Consider the following 15,109-nt stretch of genomic DNA (forward strand, 5'->3'; position numbering starts at 1 on the left):
AGTTCATTTCGCGCCGGCACGTCGCGCTATGACCGCTTGTACCCGCGCAGGGCTGAGCCGTGTGCCCGCGGCCCTCTGTCAGCGCGGGCATGGAGCGGGGCGAAGCGCGGGTGGTGCTGAGGGACGTGGAGCTGAGCCGATCCGGGACACCTCGAGTGGCTGAGAGAGAACTGGGAGCTCCGTCACACGGCTGTCTGGGTCTGGCTTCGCGTAGGGTGTTCATGAAGTTCATGAGATCGCGTAGGGTGGTGGGGAAGCACGGCCCCTCTGTGGCTGTGGAAGGGCCGCGTTGTGCGAATGGCCGGGCCGAGTAGTTTCTGAGCCCAAGGGGCGCACTGAAATCCAGTTAGAGGGCTTTGGAGATTAGATTTGTGGGAGCAAAGAGCATTGAAATTAAATTTCCCTGGGCAGAGACCATTCTGAACTGCTTGAAAATCAGACTTCGTTCAGATACTTCAGGCGTGGAAGCTGTCGAGCAGCGAGTGGGAAATCCAACCGTTGCCATTGTGGTTTAGCTGAAGTCAAACCCAGACAAAACCAAAGAGCAGCACTTGCAACTTCAGGACGTGAAACTCCTCTTGACACGGAGCAGCCAGGAGCACAGCTTCTGCGGTGCTGTGGTTGAAGTGGAGTGTGGGGCTGTGTGAGAGGTGTGGCACAGCTGCTGTCCTGCTTTGAGGTGCTCCTCTCCGCCTTGATGGAGAGCACTTGGTGCAATAAGGCCCATGCACACGCCTGTGCTCAGTGTGCCATCAGGGTGTGAGCAGCAGCGGGCACAGCAGGATGGTGATTTTCCTTGGAAGGATCTTTCCCCTCTTGTTCCCTTTGTCTGCTGGCTGGTGGCAGATGGGATGTGACCAGTCTCAGAAATGTGACTGGGTCAGGCCTGCTTCCCTCTTGCCCTGTCCTCTAAAGGAGGGTTGCTGTGTGCTGCTGAGACAGAGCTGCATGGAGTGCAGGTCCACACTGAGCTGTTTGCTGCGTTGCCTGCAGGGGAGCACAAGCTGCATCTTCTCATCCTCAGTGTGTCATGGGACATAACTGCCTTCTCCTACATGCTCGTGGAGAGTGCCTACACTCCTGTGCTCTCACCTACCGATTGTCCCTGTCCTTGTTTGTGACTGCGAGTTGTGGCTGACAAGGTGTCGGCGCTGTTGGTTTCTTCCACCCCTGCTTACCCTTGAGTCACTTCCTTCCTGAGTTTGTACAATCGTGCGGCCCAGCTGCCACGGGGGGCAGATGCAGCACAGCCACCCAGCGGTGCCAGGGCTCACAGCTGCAGCCACGCTGTCGCATCCCATCCCACCCCACTTACATGCCTGTACTGTAGGTGCTGGCAACCTGGAGCGTGGGTATGGGGAACATCTGAGGACCGAATCACATCTGCGGTGGAGGAAAGCATTATGAAACTGTTTCTCAAGAGCTGATAAATGGTGTTCTACACTGATTTCAGAGTACTGTGCCTGTGGCCCGACTCAGCAGTGAGGTTTAACGCATTTCCAGATTCAGGGGGAGTTTTTGTGTTTGTTGGCACTGAGCAGAAGGAGCACAATTCCTAGAGGTTGGCTGATCTGAGCAATCAGGCATGCAAGTATTCCAGTACTTAGTGTTTGCTGTGATGTAAATTTTTTGGTCTATCTAGGAGCTTTCCCACCCTTTGCTACAGCATTGGGCATTTACTCCAGCACCTGAAGATGGAATAATATCTAATTGTTGGATCTTGCTTTTCTGAGGCTGGCTTATCTCTGTAGAACAGTGGGAGTGTCCCCACTTCACAGGTGGGAAACTGAAGTGATGAGCCTGGGGCAATGCAGTGAGTTGTCTGTGGAGCTGGGATTAGAGCAGGAATTCCTGTCTCCCAGCTTCATGTCCTTTCTCTGAGAGCCCCTCCCTGCAGTAAGCAATCAGTCTGGAATGAGTAGGTGGCATGAATCTTAACTACAGCAAGAAACCGGCAGTGAAGAGCTTCACACCAAGCACAATTTGGCCTCAAAATGGCCTGGGAGCCAAGGCACAGAGCAACCTGTGGCTATAGGCACTCCTCCCTCTGCCATGATTTTCCCATCTTAAATACGAATGACTGAAATGTCCAGAGGAAAGATCTTACTGTCATTGCTTTGTTCTGCCTTTTGAACAGTCGGAGCAGTCGGTCCTTCCATTTCCTCTGGCAGTCAGCTGAGGCTCCAGCATTCCTAGCCTTCTGGCTGGGAGGCAGCGATACCTCTTGGTGCTGCTCGGGCTCCTGGTGCAACAAGATTCATCTGCAGTCAGACGTCCCTCATTCATAGCTCATCCTGCCAAATTTGTGTGCCCTGCAGGTGGTGGCGGAAACCGGAAAGGCAAGAGTAAGAAATGGCGCCAGATGCTGCAGTTCCCACACATCAGCCTCTGCGAGGACCTTCGGCAAGCCCTTGGTGAGCAGCAGGGCTCTGGAGTTGGGCTGTGGGGCAGGTGTGTGGCTGTGACCTGTCCGATCACAGGTGATCTGAATACAGGTGAGCCGTGGGAGGGTCAGAGATGGGTAATAGGGCACAAATCTTGGCCAAGGATTTGGCCAATGCAATTAAAGTGCAGGGAAGGAACAGTGGGCAGGTAAGTCACAGCCGCATGGCGCTTGCTGTTGATGTACCCGCAAGCCTTCTAGATGGTGAGAAGATTCAGTAGAGATACGTGTCCTTCTCTGCACAAACAAACCTGCCCGCTGCTGTGAGCATTGCTCAGGAGTGCCTTTGCATAAATTACAAAGGTCTTGCTAACATCTTCCTGTTTCCTTGGCTGATGTTCAGCTGCAGATCTCAGCTTCTAAAATTAAAGCAGGAACTTTACTTGAGCAGAATTGGGTTCTTGCTGTGCAGTATGGATGAGAGTTGTACAGCTGAGTAGGGCTTGGTCTGCGATTTTAATTCTGCACTTTGTACTCTTCATGATTTTAATGTTTGTGCAGCAGGTTTGGTCCTGACATCGTATAAGATTGTTTGAGGAGTTGACTTGGAAGGTGGGAGTGATCTGCTTTCTGGGAGGGGGAGAGCTTGTTTAAGTTGTCGCTCCATATTCATCTGCCAGCTGGAGAGCGGCACAGTATTGACTTTGTTTCAGAGCAGGTGTCGCCAGGCTGACTGGGTTTGGGATGTGTCTGCAACTCCAGTCCCCAGTTCTGCACTGCACAGGTGTTCCAGGTCCTGGTACAAGGTCCTGGAAGTCGCTCAAAGTGGTTCCATTTGGAGGCACGTGGGACCATAGCACTTGAAATAACAACCACATTCACCCAGATTATAACTTCCAAGCCCACAACACCCAGTTCGGCTGCTTCATGCTGGGCACCACCTCCGTGGCTCTTTCCACAGCACTGCAGTCAGCTGGAACTGCAGCCTTGATACTGGACATGCTGCCTCACTGTAGCAGGTCCTGAGTACTGAGGTGCTTCTGCATGGGCTGTTCTCTACACAGCCACCCTTTTGTAGGTGTCATGATCTGTTTTCTAGCATTGATGTTCATTTTTGTTATGCTGCCCATTTGCTGGTGATGAATGCTGGTGGTTTGTCCATCTCCATTGTCCCACTGTCCCGTGATGCTGTGGAGGTGCCTCCCAGCCTGTGCTGTCACCACTGATGCCCAGTTCCCCTTGCAGAGCCATGAAGGCAGGTGGTGGCTGCCTTGTTTGGTTTCCCTCCAGGAGAGACATCCCCAGTCCCTGTGCTCTGGTGGCTTTGTTGTCCCCTGGCAGCCAGATAGAGGTTTGTTCACTTCCTGTTGCAGAGGCTGGGCAGGGTCCCCAGTGTGGTGGTGCTGCTGCAGAATTGGAATTGTGTGCCATGACTACAGAGAGCAACCTAATGTGTGCCTGGGCAGCAGCAAGGTGACCAAAACCCCCAGTTTTGCTGACAGCAAGCTCCCATCCTCTACAGCAGTGGGGAACTCCTTCCCCTGCAAATGAGTAAACCAGCTGGGGCAGCCAGGATGGTGAAGCAGCCCCCACAGCAGTGGAGGGGGGGAGGGAAGAGGGGATGCACAAGCAGTAGCGTGGCCCCTCCATGCTTGTGCACCACCAGGAAGCCACAGCTTCCTCAGGAGAAGCTGCTGCATGATGGGGGGAAGCCATCAGCACCAAGGAGCACCAACAGCCCAGGGCAGGGTGAAGCGTAGAACTGGAAGTGCTTTGGATAGTCAGAGGTGTGTGTGCCTGGTTCAGAAGACTATGGGGAGATGGGTAGGAGGAATCGCTGGGGGATACCCAAGTTCCAGAGGGGCAGTGGGACTTGGCTGCAAAGAGGTGGCTGTTCCACGGAGCAGGGATGTGTGATGGTGATGTGCAGCATTAACGGGACATGGCTGGAAATGGTTCTCCCCACGTTGGCGCCGCTGCTTTCAGCAGGCTTTGTGAAGCAGAGTGATTTGTGAGAGTTATCAGAGCAGCCCTCGGCCTGGGAGTTCTGCCTCAAAACAAGCTCAGTGCGTTCCACAGGGCCCACGGAAAGTTATGTATCTGATCACTATGGAGAGAGGATCAAGAAGAGAGAGCCTCTAGCCAAGCAGGAGATACCGAGATCCCTTGCTTAAGACAAGATGGGGACTGTACAGAAGAGCAGTTCAAACCTGTTAGGGAAAACCTTCCATAGAGGGTCATAAAAGCTCAGCCTGTGGCTTCTTGTCCCAGCTGGGTGCATTTCTGTCTCCTGGGAGCCTCTTGGGAGCCATGGAGCCCCTGAGCAGCCAGAAGCCTCATCACTGCTGCTTGGGGCCAGGAGGAGGGCTGCAGCTGCTCCGTGGGGCTGACAGTGTGTGATCTCCTCCACGTTTGCAGAGCGGGACTACCACAGCCTGTGTGAGAAGCAGCCCATCGGCCGTATGCTGTTTCGGCAGTTCTGTGAGACCCGGCCTGAGCTGTCACGCTGCGTCAAGTTCCTGGATGCTGTGGTAAGAGCAAAGCCTGTCAGGCTTCCTTGAGAAAGCAGAGATGTTCTTGGCATCCTGGGCATGGTTCAGTTGGCTCTGGGTGTTCAAGCTATTGCCAGGTACTTCTGGGCAAGGAAGTTTTCCTGTGAGTTGCAGTTTCTCTGAGATAGGGCTGGGCCTTTGCTTAGAGAGGTGTTTGCCAGAGATCTGGTTCTCCAGGAAGGCACACTGTTGTGGTACCTGGGCAGGGTGTTGCTGCTGTGCAGCTGTTGCCTGGTAGCAGGGCCTGGTTCCCAGCTGGGCCTGTCCCTGAGCGTGTTTGCTTTTCGCAGGCTGGGTACGAAGTGGCTCCAGATGAGAAGCGGAAGGAATGCGGGCAGCACCTGATTGAAAAGTACTTGAAGCCAAAGGTGAGTAAGAGGGCTGTGTGTGCTGCCTGCAGTAGTAGAACAGCTGACAGTTGTCATTACCCATGTCCTGCTGCAGTGCTGGACAGGATTGTGAGGATAAAGTCCACCTCGCAAGTGCCTGTGCTGCTTTTCGCACTTATCCTGAAGCAGATGAGCACCCGTGTGCTGTTTCTGTGGCTTCTCCTTCCTGACAGGACCCTTGGGCTCTGCTGCCCACTGACTCAGTCCCTTTGTCCCCAGAGTGAGGACCATGTGCCTGAAGTCCCCTCCCAGCTGGTGGATGCCTGCTGTGAGAGGCTGGAGCAGGAACCTTCCAAGGAGCTCTTCAAAGAATCCACTAAGTGAGTTGGAGGGCTGGGCCAATCCTGCAGCTGTGTCACAGCACAGTGCTGGATGCTGCAGCCAGCTCACCTCATCCACTCCCTTCCTCCAGGACATCAAAGATTGATGCCAGGGCTGGGACTGTGCGGGATGGGGCTAGGGTATCTTGGGGCTAGCAGTGTGCAACGCAGCTCCAGGAATCCAAGCTGCTGCAGAACCTTTGTCACTCCTCTCAGTTTGTTATGGGTTTGAGCTGCCACTTGGGAAGATACCATACCAAGAAAGCTTCAGAGGCTGGCCACGCTATTTCTAGTTTTGTGCCTGGATCTGGTGGGCACACATTGTGCAGAGCTGACTGCAGCAGTTTCAGTGCCAGCTGTCCTCTCCCGCTGACCACAGATGTGGCTGTTGTGGCTAGATCATGGTAGCTGTTGCTACAGCAATCTAAGGTCACTTCAGCTCCCTGAGTTCATCACAGAAACAGTGTCCGAGGTCATGGCTCTGGGTGCGAAGAGGAAGCTGTTAGATAAACCAGGCTTACAGCCCCCACCCCTCTGTGAACAGTAGCAGCAGCACATTGCCTAATCAAGTGCAGGGCTGTGGCAATGGGTTTGCTGCAGTCTTCTGGGGAACGTTAACTCTGTGTGTGGTAACTGGTGCCCTTGTCTGAATGCAGAGCCTCCAGGCTGGGCCCTGCCTTCTCTTGGCAGGCTCTGAAAGGGAAAGAGCCCATCTGCTTCGCCTTGATGCATGTCTCCAGTCTAGACACTAAGTCTAAGGCTTTCTATTCCGCTGGGCAGCCCTGGCACCAGTCTCTTAGGCAGTTAGCTCTCAAGCAGGATCCCCTGTGGCCTTTTGTGCTGGATATTCATCTGAAACTGAACTCAGTGCCTGGTACTGAATGTTGCTAGTAGCTTTCAGCAACTGATTACAGCCTTGTGCATGCATTTGCCCAGTGAGGGGCAATTGCAAAGAGTCCTATCGCCCCCCTTTGTCCTACAGCCACAGCTGCTGCTGAGATGCCATAATTATCAGTGCCAGTCCTGCAGAAGGCAGTCCCAGGGTGCTGCCTTCGTCACAGTTGTGCCTCCAACGCACCTTCCTTTTGGATCAAGACTTAGCACAGAGGGTGGGCTTTAGAGTCAGGGCTGTGCAGGGTGTGTGGGTGATTCAGTGCAGCACGGTGCTGGGTGAGGGGATGGCAAAGCCACAGGGCTCCTGGGGCTCCTCACCTCCCGCTCTGTGGCTGTGAGCAGCTCTCAGCTGCCTTGCTGGCTCTGCTCTCTCCTAGGCTTATCCACGACTACCTGAGTGTGGCTCCCTTTGCTGACTACCTCGACAGCTTGTACTTCAACCGCTTCCTGCAGTGGAAATGGCTGGAACGGTAACATCCTCTGGCATCGCTGGGAGATCTGCACCCTGCAGCACTTGGGCTGCATGAGGGGTCCCTAGGGCTCATTTGCTGCTGGGCCAATGGCCTTTGCACTTCCTTTCCTTCAGGCACCCCTGTTGGCACAAGGAGCCTCTACCAGCTGCCCTAGCCTTGCTTGCTTGCAGGGAAGCAGGTTCTGCTTGAGCAGGGGTTTCACAGTTACCCACAGGCTCTCAGGCCAGGGTGTGGGGGTGGTTTGAGTTTCAGCCCCTGTTCTTTTCCTGTTTCCATCTCACAGCAGTTTCCTTTGCTCCACAGGCAGCCGGTGACCAAAAACACTTTCCGCCAATACCGCGTGCTAGGCAAGGGTGGTTTTGGAGAGGTGAGTGGCCAGCATTTCCTCTGTATTTGGGGTGGACAGGTGGGATGCTGTAAGCTGCTCCAGCACTTGGAGGCAGGTGCTACTGGCTGTGGGATTTTTCTGAGATGTTCATCTGTGTTCTGTGCTGGACGCTGCTGTTCTTTGGGCATTGCATTATCTCAGCTCCCTTATGATAGACAAGAGCTCCCATCTTGCAGATATGGGAGATGCAGAAGGTGGTTGCACGAAGTAGGCAGCGTGTACATTGTGGTGCATGGGTTGAGAATAATTTTCTTCCCAGTCTCTTTACAGGGGAAACTGCAGTTCTGAAAACTTCTGCTCTTTCAGGCTTCTTTTTGTTTCTAGTGTGGCCTTCTGTTTTTGCAGGCAGCAGCCTGCTCCTGTGGCACCTTGAGATGTTGCTGTTCCCTGTGTCTTTGTGGTCCTTGCTCACTTCAGGATGGGGCTGAAACCAGGACAATCTTCACCTTTCTGTGCCTCACTCCAAGAGCAGAACCTAGACTCCCACTGGAAACAGCAGTGGGAAGGTGCTGAGCCTTGTCTCCCACTCCAGGTTTGTGCCTGCCAAGTGCGTGCCACAGGGAAGATGTATGCCTGCAAGAAACTGGAGAAGAAACGGATCAAAAAGCGGAAGGGAGAAGCCATGGCTCTGAATGAGAAACAGATCCTGGAAAAAGTGAACAGTAGGTTTGTAGTAAGTACATAGGAATTGCTCTCACTTCGCTGCAGTGGTTGATTCTTCCCACAACCAGCTGGCCTGGCTCTTCTGTGCTCCTCACACTGTGTGGAAAGGCAGGAGCAGGCTCTGCCTACGGAGCAGGGTCCCAGTCACAAGGCTTGGGTCTGGCAGGACCTTTCACTGCCTCCACAAAATGACCTAACTGCCTCCAGAATGCCAAATGGGCAGAAGCCTAGCCCTGTGCTGTGGTGGATAGCTCTCTCCCTGGCTGTGCAGAGGTGTGGACAGTCTGAAACCTCCCACTATGAAGGATTCATCAAATGGTGCCTCAAGGTTGCTGCTGGGTGCTGCTTGCCACCAGAGGGGAGCAGTTCTAGCTCAGAGAGATGAGCATCCTTTCTCTCTGAAGAAAGCTGGGGTGTACAGGGGCAACTGGGCACTTCCAGATCCTCCCTGGGTTTGAAAATCCACTGTCTGCTCTACAAAAGCCCATCCTATTGCTGCCCATATCCTGGCTTCTTGGGTGACAGTGCCCATCAAAGTGTGGGTGTCTCCCTCTTCCAGCTGTGTCTTCTAACAGCCTTTCTGCCCTGAATTGCAGGTGAGCTTAGCCTATGCATATGAAACTAAAGATGCTCTCTGCCTAGTGCTGACCCTCATGAATGGAGGGGACCTCAAGTTCCACATCTACCACATGGGAGAGGCTGGCTTCGAGGAGCCCCGGGCAGCTTTCTATGCTGCTGAGATCTGCTGTGGCCTCGAGGATTTGCACCAGGAGAGGATCGTGTACAGGTGCGTGCTGCCTGGCTCCAGCTCAGGCACTGGCTGCAGGAGCAAGAATGTTTCTGCTGCCTTTACTATCACAGCTGGGACTGTCTGCTCAAGAAAATAAGCTTGCGCTTGAAAGCAGCACAGAGCTGGGTGAGAGATCAGGAACGGAAAGCTGATCTCACAGGAGATGCAGAAAGGCATAGCCTTGTACTGGTGAAAGATCACTAATAGGTTGTGAGTGCTTATGATTGCCTCAGAGAATGCACTTGGGTGCTCAACTTCACAACCAGTGTTGACACTGCTCCTCTCTTGCATGGCCTGCCTTATCTGGAGTTGTGCACCTGAAGAGAAGGAAGTAGATGTAGGCTCAGTGCCTCCTGGTGGAGGGCTGAAGGTTGCTCTGCCTGGGAGGGGGATCTTACAGGTCTAATTCCAGGGTGAGAGCTGCCTGCAGCAGGGCTTTGCATCCCTCTGCTGTTTACCTGTGACTTCTTGAGATGTCACTGATCCCTGTGTCCTTTGCTTTCATAATGGGCTCCTTGTTGATCAAGCTTCTTCCTTCCTAGGGATCTGAAGCCTGAGAACATATTACTGGATGACCATGGTGAGTGCAGAGCCTAGGTCCTTTTCCCTTCCTATACTTGAATCAGAATTGCTCCAAATTCTTGGTAGCTTCAAATATTATCTCATGACTTTGATTTGTTAACTTGTGCCCTTCTCTGCACAGGTCACATTCGTATCTCAGATCTGGGACTGGCTGTGCACGTGCCTGAGGGCCAAACAATCAAGGGACGTGTGGGAACAGTTGGTTACATGGGTAAGAAGTGATCCTGGTTTAATTAAAAAGTAGCTTCTGACTGTGCTGTACTCTCCCTGACCTCACATTTTCCTGCTTCTGTATAGCTCCAGAGGTGGTGAAGAATGAGCGCTACACGTTCAGCCCAGACTGGTGGGCACTGGGCTGCCTGGTGTATGAGATGATTGAGGGACAGTCCCCCTTCCAGCAGCGCAAGAAGAAGATCAAGCGGGAGGAGGTGGAGCGGTTGGTGAAGGATGTGCAGGAGGAGTACTCAGAGAAGTTCTCGCCCTGTGCCCGCTCCCTCTGCACCATGGTACGACTGCAACCCTGTCCCCTACCACCCCTTTGCACACAGCAGCTGAACGTCAGGACTGCTCCCTGTAGAGGCATGGGTGGGAATGAGGTTTCCTTGCTCTGACACTGGTAACAGGAGGGTCCAGAGTGCCTTAATTCCTTACTCACAGATGCCTTGTGAGTGCGTGTCGTTCTAGAGACATACTGCAGGAGTCCACCAACCTCAGGGCTGCTCCTGCCTGAACTGCTCTGCCTGGAACACTGATTTCCTTATATTACAGCTCCTGTGCAAAGACCCTCTGGAGCGCCTGGGCTGCCGAGGAGCTGGGGCTAGGGAGGTGAAGGAGCACCCTCTATTCAAACACCTCAACTTCCGGAGGCTGGAAGCAGGCATGCTGGATCCACCCTTCAAGCCAGATGTAAGTGCCTGTCCACCTCCTGACCTCTTCAGTCACTGATGCTCTCAAGGGAAGAAGGAGCCCTGCATTGGCTCACCTGAGGAGATGGGGTCCATCGCTCTTGTTTCTGGGGCTGCTGCTCTGGCCATTCACCTGAGGGTGGGCTGCTGGTCACAAGTGGTTCTGACCAGTGCTCCCTGCGTGGCAGAACAGAGCTCAGGCAGGCAGGTAGAAGGGGCTCATGCTTGGCCAGTATCCAAGTTGTTTCAGTGGGTGTTATCATTGTGCAGCCTGGCATTAGAGCAATGTTTGTGCTGTTTAGCCCCAGGCCATCTACTGCAAGGATGTTCTGGACATCGAGCAGTTCTCCACGGTGAAAGGAGTGGAGCTGGAGCCCACGGACAATGACTTCTACCAGAAGTTTGCTACAGGAAGTGTGCCCATTCCTTGGCAAAATGAGGTGGGTGGGAACTAGCATGTACACCAATCCTTTTTTGCAAGACAGGCCTTTGCCCCTGTTTGTGCTCACTGTGGCTGGGTGCAGCATCCCACAGGGCAAGCAGCAGGAACTCTGCTGTTGCTGCTGCCCTTGCGCTCTGCTGGGCCCTCAGTGACAGGCTTTGCATTGCAGTTGCTGCAGCCATGTTTTGCCCTCTTCCAGATGATAGAGACAGACTGCTTCAAGGAGCTGAATGTGTTTAGCACAGATGGCACAGTGCCCCCAGACCTGGACTGGAAAGGGCAGCCTTCACCACAGCCCAAGAAAGGGTTACTCCAGCGCTTCTTCAGCAGACAGGTATGAGTGCTTGCCCAGTATTTCTTGCCCTGAGCCCTCTCTCACTGATGCAGAACTTCAGGAAGGTGGGCATGTAGGGGCAGCAGATATGAGCCCCCATGCTGGGCTGAATCCCAGGGCTCTCAGGAGGTCCCTTGCAAGGCTGCAAGGAGCCAACCCTTGCCTGGCTGATATTCACACTGCTGCATGTTGAGGGGCTGGTATGGAGTGTCCTGGCTAAACATGCTGCAGTTGCACAGAGAGTGATGCTGCTGATGGCACTAAAATAGCAAGTCTTCTCCCTTCCTACATGAATAATACCATCCTTGAAGAAGACCTTCATCTTGCTATGGTCTATATGTGCTTCTGGAGTCTCCCGAACATTTCTACTAGGCCTTGAGCAGACAGAGAGAGCAATGCTTTCTAGGGATGAGGAGAACAGAAACATGCGTCTGCTGTGGGCTTGCCTGCCTGTATGTCTCCACTGAGCCAAACAGTATTTGCCTTCTTTCCAGGACTGGCAAATTTTGGGCTGCTGCCTCAACAGCTGCTAGCAGCTGTGGCACTCGAGCATGGTTGGCTCCAGCCTGCTCTGGACCCACTCCCAGTCACCCGGTGCTGACTCTGACTTCCCCGTTGAGTTCCCATTTGTGCTTAACTGTTGTGCTTGCTGGGAGACACAGCTCTTCCGTGGGCAGGCAAGACCTGCCCAAAGATGGGCTGCCTCATGCAGGGATTGAGCTGTGATTTGCCACGTTTTCTCTTTCCAGAGGTGAGCAGTCTCTCCTGGCTGCTCTGCTCAGGGAAATACCTGGTGGCCCACGGACATGGCAAGATCTGGGAAAGAGGAGTGTTATCCTTCAGTGTCTAACCCTTTCCCCCAGCAGAGCATAAGCTGTTTGTTGTTCTAACTGCCCCCTGAGCCACTAATCCTGCTCCCTGCTCTTGCTGCCTTCCCCATTGTGGGGGAAGCTTTACCCTCAGCTTGAGCCAAAGCTGCCCCTGCACTGCTGCAGCTGGGAGCTCTGCTCCCAGGGGGCTGCGAGAAGGCCAGGGTTCCCCTCTCTCTTCTCTTTGGATGTCCTGGATACACAGAAAAGTTGAGATACTGTGAAGAGTTTGGCATTGTCCCATGCTCAGGCTCCCTCCCCAGGGCTTCAGCTGCTTTCTGTGACCTGATGAGTCCTGAGTGAGGCAGACTGTATGCGCTGGCACTGAGCTGTCTCCCTGGGTGGCTGTAGTCTATGGAGCCCATCTTCCCCCCAGCTTCTGAGCCAATCAGCTATGCACTCACAAGTATGTCTGCTAGGAGCTTCATTTCTCTGCCAGAGGGCAGCTGTAGACCAGGTTGTGTGACTGTGCTTACCCTCTGCTTGCTGTGCTCCTCTCTCCCTCCCTCTCGTTGCCCCTCTGACTTCAGGACTGTTGTGGGAACTGCAGCGACAGTGAGGAAGAGCCCACCCGGCTGTAGAGCACAGCCTGTTCTCCAGCTCCTGGGACCCTCTTGCCTCTCCGTGTGCCCAGAAGAACAACAGCCCAGCCTGAAGGACAAGGTAGCAGTGGCCCCACGAGGTGGATTTGTTTACAACTTTACATGTCTTTTTCTGAAGACTGTGAGGATGGCTCCAGCGCTGGCAGCAGCACATGGCACCTCTGGCTGTGCGTGAGCCATCGTCCCCAGGACAGAACTGGACGCTTCTGAGTGCTGCTGGGGATGGTGCTGCTGCTGCCCACCGACTGCCACTCCCCTCTGGGGTCAAGGGCAGGAGGGAGGGATTGTGCTGGTGTGGGCCAAGGCCAGGCTGGAGCAGCTCTGTTGACACATTCCATGGTGTCGAAGTGGCACTGCAGGTGTATATTTATATATGTCGGTCTGTACATATCACATGTCAGTTTTTAATCTATAGGTGGGGGCCTGCACTGCCCCCACTCTGTCACAGGCACAAATGTCCTCCTATGGGGGGAGTGACAGTCCCAGCTATGTACCAGGGAGTCCTGGGCAGAGGCCTTCCGTGCCTTGAGATGCCTAAAGCATCTTTCCTGGACCTTTCTGGCCCTGCTGAGGCGTCCCTGGCTCCAGAGGAGTCCATTGCTCAGCCCTGAGGCACAGGAGAATGCTATGCCAAAGCATCTCCCTTTGCATCCTGGCAGCAGAGCATCACTGCCTCATCCCTGCTTCCCTGCCTGCCAGAGCCTGCTTTCTCCTGCCTTGTCTCACGTGCTGCAAGCTCCTGGGCACTGATCCTGGCCTCTTCAGCCTGCTGGCAGCCTGCCTGCAGCACAGCAGGATGCGGCCACTCCCCCAGCACCTGGCCAGAAGCTGGACCTGAGGGATAGCCCTTCCCTGCGTGCTGCAGGGTTGACCCAGCACAGTTCCACCAGCTCGGCTGGTTTGCCGAGGACACAAGCAGGCCCGTCCTGGCTCGGTTTTGATGGCTGTGCTCTTGAGTGTAAAGCTCTGACAGAGAGACTGGTCCTTGCCCAGGGCTATGATCCTGTGTGGGTCATAGTGGGAGCAGGGCCAACCCGCAGGATCCAGTAGAGCTGTGCCTGAGGGCAGGGCATTGCTATAGGGGCCTGAGCCTCCAAGGGGGTCCTGTGTCCCCCCCAGGGAGCTCAGCCTGGCTCTCCTGCCTCTGTCCTCCGTGTCATGTCATGTCCTGTCTTGTGTATATGTGTCCTAGCTGTGTTCCTAGCAATAATTGGTCTTGTGTGTGTGTGTGTGTGTGTATGTGTGTGTACGTGTGTGTGCTGCTGCCCTGTGCTCATTCTGAGCCAGGCCCTGCGGCAGGGCTGAGCACCAACTTGGACCTGTGGTATCATTTGCTTGCCTTGCACTAAAGTTTGAAAGTATTTACATTTTTAACCTTTTGTTAAGTGTAAGATTTGCTGTGCCTTGTGCTGCTGCTGGGTCAAGGTGGAGTGAGCCAGAAGTGCAAGCATTGGGCTTGCTGCATTTCGGGTAGAGCTTTGCTTATGGTGGAGACTGCAGATGGTCCTCTGGCTTCTGCAGGGCAGTTTAGGTCACCACAAGGTGCACAATGGGCACAAACCCTCACTCCACTGGTTGTCCAAGTGTGTGTGCTGCCATCCCCTTTGGAACACATCCCCAAGGCAGCCCTAGAGCTGAGCCCATTATGCCTGAAGCGAAGTGCTGCTTGCTGTCCCCTTATGCAGGGGAACAGCATCTCCAAGTCCCCACACCCTGCAGAGGTACGCCCAAGGCTTGGGGCCAGCACGGCTGCCAGGAGGGGATGCGGGGGGGACATCCTGGCTGGAGCCATGTGGGGTAAGGCGGTCGGTGGGCTGGGAGCCCAGTGCCGGTAGCGGGGCTGGTGGTGGCCTCGTGCGCAGCGCGGGGTGGCCGCACACAGCTGTGCAGGGATGAGAATAGCAAGTAGGGATCGGTAACTAGGGAACAGTTGCCATGGGAGCGGGCCGAGGAGGAGTTCTCACACTCGGAGGGGGGCATCTTGGGGTAAAATCCAGGAAATTTCTGCAGCTCTGGAAAAAAGGAAGGCATGGCGAGGAGTGGGGGGAGCTGCACCCATGGGAAAGGCTGGTGCTGCTGCCAATCGGCACTGTCTCTGGCCTGCAGCACCCAGGCACAAAGTCCTGGGGTCACTGTTTGTTGGTGGGCACTGTGGCTCTGTGGCAGGGTTGGGGCACTGAGCATCCCACAGAGCCACAACTATTGCACAAAAAGTGCTCGGCCTTGACCAGCAGCACCTCAGCCCCAGTGCCTGGGGCTCCCTTGCCCCCATCTATGTACCCACAGGTAGGGAGCAGCGTGCAATGTCCGTGCTGCTGCACAGCCCCTGGAAAAGGCCCAGCTCAGCGAGCCAAGGAACATAACCCTGTGTGAGCCGGGGCCTGGCAAGGGGCTGTGGGGTGCCCAGTGCCCTGCCCTGAGCCGTGGGGTGGTAGAGGCAGCGCCGAGCACGATTTTCAGGGGTGAAGGATGCTCTCAGCTGTTGCCTGGGCAACGGCTCCTCCTCCAGCCCACCATGTGGCT

General features: G+C 54.6%; 2 protein-coding genes across 4 annotated transcripts in view; both read left to right on the plus strand.

The window, feature by feature from the left end:
• The first annotated feature begins 2,286 nt into the window (after positions 1 to 2,286).
• On the plus strand, positions 2,287 to 13,960 carry GRK6 (G protein-coupled receptor kinase 6). 3 transcript variants are annotated; one of them, XM_031555701.1, is made up of 15 exons: positions 2,287 to 2,414; positions 4,802 to 4,914; positions 5,226 to 5,303; positions 5,544 to 5,644; positions 6,916 to 7,008; positions 7,315 to 7,378; positions 7,932 to 8,072; positions 8,659 to 8,849; positions 9,395 to 9,432; positions 9,556 to 9,645; positions 9,732 to 9,940; positions 10,203 to 10,340; positions 10,642 to 10,779; positions 10,981 to 11,115; positions 11,865 to 13,960. In XM_031555701.1, the coding sequence occupies exons 1-15, from the start codon at positions 2,363 to 2,365 to the stop codon at positions 11,868 to 11,870; spliced, it is 1,587 nt and encodes a 528-aa protein (XP_031411561.1). In that variant the 5' UTR covers positions 2,287 to 2,362; the 3' UTR covers positions 11,871 to 13,960. The 3 variants fall into 3 exon arrangements, with proteins under 3 accessions (XP_031411561.1, XP_031411562.1, XP_019475968.2); XM_031555702.1 differs by having other exon boundaries at positions 7,932 to 8,061; positions 8,705 to 8,849; positions 12,515 to 13,960; XM_019620423.2 differs by lacking the exon at positions 2,287 to 2,414 and adding an exon at positions 2,434 to 2,495 and having other exon boundaries at positions 12,515 to 12,976.
• A 592-nt stretch (positions 13,961 to 14,552) lies between these two features.
• PRR7 (proline rich 7, synaptic) overlaps positions 14,553 to 15,109 on the plus strand; it is a 5,694-nt gene continuing 5,137 nt past the window's right edge. Inside the window, exon 1 of the mRNA XM_019620308.2 lies at positions 14,553 to 14,572. The gene's annotated coding sequence lies outside the window, so the exon portion shown is untranslated. The remainder of the gene's footprint in view (positions 14,573 to 15,109) is intronic.

Source organism: Meleagris gallopavo, chromosome 15 (assembly GCF_000146605.3).
Source record: "Meleagris gallopavo isolate NT-WF06-2002-E0010 breed Aviagen turkey brand Nicholas breeding stock chromosome 15, Turkey_5.1, whole genome shotgun sequence".
Lineage (NCBI taxonomy): Eukaryota > Metazoa > Chordata > Aves > Galliformes > Phasianidae > Meleagris > Meleagris gallopavo.

Coding starts and splice junctions, on each gene's coding strand:
- GRK6 (XM_031555701.1), top strand. CDS start 2,363: ATGCTGCAGTTCCCACACATCAGCCTCTGCGAGGACCTTCGGCAAGCC. Junction 2,415..4,801: donor GGACCTTCGGCAAGCCCTTG/GTGAGCAGCAGG, acceptor CCACGTTTGCAG/AGCGGGACTACCACAGCCTG. Junction 8,073..8,658: donor AAGTGAACAGTAGGTTTGTA/GTAAGTACATAG, acceptor CCTGAATTGCAG/GTGAGCTTAGCCTATGCATA.